At 32.0% G+C, this 8,043-nt stretch overlaps 1 protein-coding gene across 7 annotated transcripts; it reads left to right on the top strand.

Annotated features, from left to right (window-relative positions):
- Positions 1-390: 390 nt before the first annotated feature.
- LOC111636209 lies at positions 391-7,627 on the top strand. 7 transcript variants are annotated; one of them, XM_023381413.1, is made up of 4 exons: positions 1,625-1,642; positions 5,033-5,274; positions 7,110-7,349; positions 7,440-7,627. In XM_023381413.1, exons 2-4 carry the CDS (start codon positions 5,101-5,103, stop codon positions 7,527-7,529), a joined length of 504 nt encoding a protein of 167 aa, XP_023237181.1. In that variant the 5' UTR covers positions 1,625-1,642; positions 5,033-5,100; the 3' UTR covers positions 7,530-7,627. The 7 variants fall into 7 exon arrangements, 5 of the variants coding, with proteins under 5 accessions (XP_023237183.1, XP_023237181.1, XP_023237182.1 ...); XM_023381416.1 differs by lacking the exon at positions 1,625-1,642 and adding an exon at positions 3,713-3,841 and having other exon boundaries at positions 5,114-5,274; XR_002758500.1 differs by lacking the exon at positions 1,625-1,642 and adding an exon at positions 5,363-5,952 and having other exon boundaries at positions 4,612-5,274.
- The last annotated feature ends 416 nt before the right edge of the window (positions 7,628-8,043 follow it).

Genomic DNA, 8,043 nt, shown 5'->3' with positions numbered 1-8,043 from the left:
CCTACAGACACTCTCATCTCTCTTAGAAGCCATAGCTATGGTTAAATTTAAGCAAAACGAACTAAAAATATCTCAAAATTGTGGTATCACCACCAACAAGTACAGTGTAAATAATGTAAATAAGTGCGCCCTAAACACCATCTGTGGTCTCTCAGTAAACTAGTGTGGTGTCTTCAGGAAAATAAAATTTCCCCTTGTAATTTTGCCCGGATTAAAGGAGTTGCCTGAAATTCGGTGGTTTACCTGTATTAGAATTCATACGTTTATGGGAAAAATCTTATTGTCTCTGCAATAATTGGTTGTTCATTAACTGTTATAAAGAATATTTCCGGTGGTAATTTTTAATTATAATTTTTATTATTATTATTATTATCCACGAATATTGTTTATAATGTGTTATAAATTTATAGACGTGTGAAAGACAGAAAAAATTCGAAATTTTAAACATATAAAATGTTCGAATTTAAAAATTCTCGTTTATATTTTTAGTTGCAAACCACTCGTTGATATTTCTAGTTATGATTGAAAACCAGCATATACAAGAAGAGGTAATTGTTAAATTGTTAAATAAATTTACTTTTTGTTGGTAGATTATGATTAAAATTAGAATTTTTACGGGTTTTAATTATTCTGAATAAGGATTTATCAGATATCATTCAGACATCATAATTTGCATATCGTTTCTTATGGGCGTATTAATTGTATTATTGGGGTATTTATCTCATGCTATATTGCATTATTGAACGAATATAAATAAATAAATCATTAAAATGAATTATATTGATGTATTTACATGAACCAAACTGATGTCCCACGCCATGTAGAGGGACAGCCGGATGGCCAAGTGGTCAAGGGAACCCGGGATCGAATCCGAACGGCTCGAAAAATCCCCAGGATTTTTTCGGTGGTGGTCCGTCCGGATATGTCCTTGCCGCCCTTGTGGGCCGGGCCAAATCCAAAATGGGCTTGCTAAAAGAGGTCCTCTTTAGTGCTCACGGGGCGGAGAGTTTTAAAGAAAAAAAAGTCATGTAGAGTAGATCAGACCCTTTTGTAAAGTGCATAATTGAAGCCATTGCCTTGATGATGCGATTAATCAGAGTTGAAGCTGGAGATTAATCTTTGAAAGTGAATTCTTTTGTAGAAAATTATCTCGTGCTCCGTATTTCTGTAAATTATAGAGCGAATTAGTAAATACGAATCAACATTTTTAATCTTCCTGATCGTCTCTTTGAATAGACAAGACATTGTGTTTAACTCTTTAACTCTTACGTTCTATAATCGTTAATCTCATTTTAAATAAATTCGAATTGCAAAATGTCATAAGAATAACAAGAATTTTTTAAAAATAATTTTGATTTTAGACCAAATTTATGGAGTTGTTACAGATTTATTCATAATAAATAGTATAATTATAAAGCTTTTATTGGTAAATTGCTCGTATGTTAAATTTGCCTTACCCATAAACTTTTTATATCATGATTTATTTCTAATTATCAAGTTTCTATTACTAATGGGCTCGACTGAACCCATGATGGATATGGAAAAAAGTACCTCTTAGTTTCCACAGAGCGGAAAGAGTGAAAATATACTATAGTAGAAACTCGATAATTCGTCATGTTCTGCAATTTGTCACCTCGAAAAGGTTTTATTTTTAGACACTGAACCCTATTTCACACGTAATGTGTAATAGCCAGTTCTCGTTAATTGCTGTATTTAGTGTGTTTTCATTGCGTTTACAGTTCAAAGTTTTGGTTCTCATTTTACGTACTGTATTCGGATTAATTAACATCCAGTTGTAGGTTTTCATAAGGAATCTTATACACCCCTGCTTTTTCTTCCACTTTGATACTATCCTTATCATTTCTCAAGATCTTATACAAATTAGGGGCTCTTCTTAATACCATTCTTGATTCCTTTCGACTAGCAATTTCTTTCATTACACTATTCATACTACTATTATAAGTAAACTACTCTTTAGCCGCAATGACTAATGTAGCAAGTAATGAAAGGTGAAGTTATCTTGATTTCTTTCATCTGTGGCCATCTTCTCTGACTATATCTTTTTTATGTTATTTTTAAGTTGGTTTATAATCGAAGGCAAATCTTTTCAACCAAGAAAACGAATTGCCTTTTCCTCCTTGCTTTCTTGACAATTATCTATAAATCGGTTCTGTTTAAAACTGGTTATCGGGTCTTATTTAAGCAATAGTTATGCAGGGGGGTTTGTGTTAGGAGCATTGATTACTCAAATTAATACTGTGTTGTTTTAAATTATTGGCGCTGTTTTGAATTTGTGTTTATTTGTGATATTCTAAGGCATGGTCTGTATAATTGGCATTAAGTTTGCAGTGATTATTCCATCTTAACATTGGGGTAAGACAGCACACATTAAGAATGGAGAATGTAATCACAATTAGAACTGTATCTGTGTACTGAGTAATTAATTTGCAGTAGTTTGAAACTCTCTTCTGAGAAAATTGAAGTCTTTTATCGTGTCTTCCACTGGTTAAGCCACAATGGAGTACAAAGCTAGGTACAAGATAGCTAGGCAGGTACAGATACATTATGAAATTTCCGGCATCCTTGATTCCAAAACCTTGCCGGACAACACAGGTTACGTATAATACTAATAATAATTCATCAACATACCTTTAACCCATTAATTATATACCTCTCACGTGCCTAAACACTACGGACTACTAGAAACTTGGATCGATATGGATTGGTGTTTACGTTCGACACCCCTACAGACACTCTCATCTCTCTTAGAAGCCATAGCTATGGTTAAATTTAAGCAAAACGAACTAAAAATATCTCAAAATTGTGGTATCACCACCAACAAGTACAGTGTAAATAATGTAAATAAGTGCGCCCTAAACACCATCTGTGGTCTCTCAGTAAACTAGTGTGGTGTCTTCAGGAAAATAAAATTTCCCCTTGTAATTTTGCCCTTTAAAAATGCTTTCAATTTAGCAAATTTAATTCTATTTTAAAAGACTTTTTTTTTTGTTATTTTTAAGATTTTTAACAAATTCTGTGTTGATGTGACAGCTTACTTTAAATGAGTAATACATTATATGTATGAAAATTACATGCTAGTATATGAAAAAAATGAAAATAATATGTATGTATTTAATTGTATGTATGTATTTACAGTACAATTTTAAATAAAATTTGGCCAGAGAGGAGGTAAATGTGGCACTTACACCCCTGTATTGAGTAAAAAAAAAACTGTATAAACTGTATGTGTTTGTATATGTATATATATATATATTACTTATAGCCATATTTTTGTGATATTAATATAATGAAATAGTCCAAATTACAGTCGACTCTCCTACAACACTGTTGATAATTCCGTTTTATATGAATTCCGTGTTGTACGAGTCACTTAAATTTTACAAATACGTGAGCCGTTCACAGCCCGGCACACGTATTTGTAAAATCTAAGTGACTCGTACAACACGGAATTCATATAAAACGGAATTATCAACAGTGTTATAGGGGNAGGAGTTGCCTGAAATTCGGTGGTTTACCTGTATTAGAATTCATACGTTTATGGGAAAAATCTTATTGTCTCTGCAATAATTGGTTGTTCATTAACTGTTATAAAGAATATTTCCGGTGGTAATTTTTAATTATAATTTTTATTATTATTATTATTATCCACGAATATTGTTTATAATGTTTTATAAATTTATAGACGTGTGAAAGACAGAAAAAATTCTAAATTTTAAACATATAAAATGTTCGAATTTAAAAATTCTCGTTGATATTTTTAGTTGCAAACCACTCGTTGATATTTCTAGTTATGATTGAAAACCAGCATATACAAGAAGAGGTAATTGTTAAATTGTTAAATAAATTTACTTTTTGTTGGTAGATTATGATTAAAATTAGAATTTTTACGGGTTTTAATTATTCTGAATAAGGATTTATCAGATATCATTCAGACATCATAATTTGCATATCGTTTCTTATGGGCGTATTAATTGTATTATTGGGGTATTTATCTCATGCTATATTGCATTATTGAACGAATATAAATAAATAAATCATTAAAATGAATTATATTGATGTATTTACATGAACCAAACTGATGTCCCACGCCATGTAGAGGGACAGCCGGATGGCCAAGTGGTCAAGGGAACCCGGGATCGAATCCGAACGGCTCGAAAAATCCCCAGGATTTTTTCGGTGGTGGTCCGTCCGGATATGTCCTTGCCGCCCTTGTGGGCCGGGCCAAATCCAAAATGGGCTTGCTAAAAGAGGTCCTCTTTAGTGCTCACGGGGCGGAGAGTTTTAAAGAAAAAAAAGTCATGTAGAGTAGATCAGACCCTTTTGTAAAGTGCATAATTGAAGCCATTGCCTTGATGATGCGATTAATCAGAGTTGAAGCTGGAGATTAATCTTTGAAAGTGAATTCTTTTGTAGAAAATTATCTCGTGCTCCGTATTTCTGTAAATTATAGAGCGAATTAGTAAATACGAATCAACATTTTTAATCTTCCTGATCGTCTCTTTGAATAGACAAGACATTGTGTTTAACTCTTTAACTCTTACGTTCTATAATCGTTAATCTCATTTTAAATAAATTCGAATTGCAAAATGTCATAAGAATAACAAGAATTTTTTAAAAATAATTTTGATTTTAGACCAAATTTATGGAGTTGTTACAGATTTATTCATAATAAATAGTATAATTATAAAGCTTTTATTGGTAAATTGCTCGTATGTTAAATTTGCCTTACCCATAAACTTTTTATATCATGATTTATTTCTAATTATCAAGTTTCTATTACTAATGGGCTCGACTGAACCCATGATGGATATGGAAAAAAGTACCTCTTAGTTTCCACAGAGCGGAAAGAGTGAAAATATACTATAGTAGAAACTCGATAATTCGTCATGTTCTGCAATTTGTCACCTCGAAAAGGTTTTATTTTTAGACACTGAACCCTATTTCACACGTAATGTGTAATAGCCAGTTCTCGTTAATTGCTGTATTTAGTGTGTTTTCATTGCGTTTACAGTTCAAAGTTTTGGTTCTCATTTTACGTACTGTATTCGGATTAATTAAAAGTGAATTATATATTCTGTAATGGCTTTAAAAGGACCGTCTAATCGCCAATCTACTGATCTACCATTGAAATTCGAAATTCTACAGCGTCTTAGAAAAGGAGAAAGAGCCAGCCAACTCTGTAACATTTTCAAACGACTTAAAAAAGAATGGAGACAAAATCGAAAATCAAGAATGGAACTTACCTATGGTGACGTAAGTAAACTTATTAGGCTTATTCTACCGACAAACACAGATTTAGATGAAGCTATTTACTTATGGTTCATACAATAACGAACTTTAGGCGAGATGGCTGGGAAAATTTAAGAAGGAACACGGGTTTCGGCAGCTGTCTATTCAAGGAGAAGTTACGAGTGATGATAGCGAATGTATTAAAAATTATTGCAAAAAATTGATCTCTCCGATTTCAAATTTAGGTTTAAATAGAATAGGTTTGAATAAGTAACATAAGCAGCACCCATTGCATTCTCGATCTTGGATACGTTAGCATATGTTCTAAATGAAAGGTAATCTCTCGGCTCACAAGTGTATAACTGTGATAAAAGCGATCTGTATCGGATTGCTTTACCACCGATAACTTCAGCGTGTGGTTCAGAAACTTTGGCTCCAGGATATAAAATGATGAAAGAAAGACTGACGATTATGGTTTGTTCAAATGCAAGCTGAAATCATAAACCTCCATTAATAGTGGTTGGAAAAGCTAAGAAATCAAGACCTCTAAAACAATTTTAATGGAAAAATCTGTTGATTATTTCGGCCAAAATAAATGCATAGATGTATTAAGAAATTTTTACAAGCTTGTTTTGTTGTTCGGGTGAAATCGTGTCTTAATAACTCCTGTGCTTTTTGTGGAAAATTTCTGAAATTTTGCAGGTAGGTTTGTTTTCATTAGGGGATTGATGCTTTTAAATTTTAGTGATTAAAGCTCGAGCGGTGTGGAAATAAAAGGGGTCGTGTGTATCTCCAGTACGGTCAAACTTAATGACGATTTTACTCGTTATTAGCATTTACAATATTTTTTAAAATAAAACCCATCCTAACCCTCAAAATTAAGCTTTTTTTCTATTTTACAATAGTTAAAAATATAAAAAAGTTTTTAAAAATAAAATATCAGCAGATGGCGCCACCAAATGTTGTCGGGGAAAGTTAAGCAACTCTTTGCTGGATTTTTTAAAATGTAATATGTACACACATATAAAGACAAAAGAACAATTTTTTTAACATTCTGGCAAGATTTAAAGTATGTAGGGTATTTTTTAAAGTTACGTTATTAGCTCTGATGACATGTTTTGTAAATAGTAAGTTATAAGTTATGTATAGTTTTAATTTAAAGTACAAAAGTATTTCAAAATGTGTTTTAATTATTGTTCCTAGAATTTTTTATAATTTCTCACCTCCGGTCACGGACGTGACGAATTATCGAGCTTCTACTGTACTTGATTGAACTTGTTGATACATCTGTACTTCAATTGGTCAGTACGAAGTAATTGGATTCGTTGTACGAACCAAAGCTACATAGTCTAATGGTTGAATGCTTTAATCATTGAACAGATGCTCCTATATTCAATCAAATGATAATTTATTATTAGAGAGGTTGCGGCCGAAGTTTTCATCGCAAAAACGTGTANATTTCTGTTTTAATTAATTAATTTATTTATTTGTTTATTTATTCTTCCGTTATTTTTTACTTGTAAAATTTTTTGATTTAAATATTTTTATGTTCTATTTATGGAACATTTGCGTTCCATTTTTTCGACCTGAAGATGGCCTATTAACTAGGCTGAAAACGTTTGTTTTTGCAAATTATATTTATTTCTCGGCAAAAAAGGTGTTTTCTTTATTATGGCCTCAACATCTTTAATATTAAGTTTAAATCCAGCGCAAAAATTAGTTTTTACAAGAAAACATTGCTTAAAAGAAGTCTTTATCTAATTCGAAATGCAAATAAAGATTAAAAAAACTTTTTAAAAGTCGCTATTTTTTTAAGAAGAAAACTATAATTTATATTCTTATTTCTATTATTTTAATAGCCGACACGAGGATTAATATCCGAAAGAATTTACGAAAAACGTAGAAGAATTTTAAAAAATTGCATTCTGTTTTCGGAACTCTTGTTTATAATTACTTCAATAGTTTCATTGGCTTGTGTAATAATTGCTGTTATTGGCTTCATGTCTTGGAATCTCTTCTACTGGATATTTGGAATCACATCAGGAATATTTTGCTTTTCGATTTTGATGCGAATGATATTAGGCTGCGTCATATATCGTGTAAGTCCATCTTAAAAATTGGTTTCATTTACATAAAATTTATAAGAATTTCTGGTGCTTTCTATAGATTTATTTATCTACTATTTTCAGATACCAGTAGAAAATTTAGATAGCCAGTATAGTAAAAAGAAACCCGAGTTTCCTCCCGAATTATTCCACTGGACATTAAGAAGATATTAAAATGCAAACAAAGTCATCCGCAAAATATTTTTAACCGTTAACTATTTCGAAATATATGTAAATTTTGATTTAAAAAATTATGAAATTTCATACGGTTACTTAATTTTCAAATTATATATTAAATTCTTTAGAAATTATACATATAAAAAAACGTTTCGTTTGATCTTTGTCATTCAATCCTACTGATGTTTAGATCTAACATTAAGCAGGCAAACACGAACAGTAACAAAAAAGAACTTTATTAGAAAAGGTTAGAACTGTCACAGACATCCTCGGGCAACACCCGGACAAAATCCAACGAACTTTCGCGCCTTTTCTTTTTTTACGTTGCCAGCCACTCTTGTTGGCAAGTGTTGCCAGACAGAGTTCGTGATCTTGGCAAGTGTTGCCAGACAGTGTTCAGGATCTCTGGCGCTGGCGGCCACAGCTACTCCCCCACCAGTGTCTGAGACACGAAACGAACGGGAAACGATACATGTCGGCCAGAGCGCGTGGTAGTTTGTCGCGTTGGGGC

Source organism: Centruroides sculpturatus, unplaced genomic scaffold, assembly GCF_000671375.1.
Source record: "Centruroides sculpturatus isolate CEXI.00-Female unplaced genomic scaffold, Cexi_2.0 scaffold1102, whole genome shotgun sequence".
Classification (NCBI taxonomy): Eukaryota; Metazoa; Arthropoda; class Arachnida; order Scorpiones; family Buthidae; genus Centruroides; species Centruroides sculpturatus.
This window is presented reverse-complemented; position numbering and strand designations above follow the sequence as displayed.

What these genes read in the sequence shown, in the direction of transcription:
- LOC111636209 (XM_023381413.1), top strand. Translation starts at nt 5,101, where the DNA reads ATGGCTTTAAAAGGACCGTCTAATCGCCAATCTACTGATCTACCATTG. An exon ending in TGGAACTTACCTATGGTGAC is followed by an intron (nt 5,275 to 7,109) that starts GTAAGTAAACTT and finishes TTATTTTAATAG; the next exon opens with CCGACACGAGGATTAATATC. An exon ending in TAGGCTGCGTCATATATCGT is followed by an intron (nt 7,350 to 7,439) that starts GTAAGTCCATCT and finishes TACTATTTTCAG; the next exon opens with ATACCAGTAGAAAATTTAGA.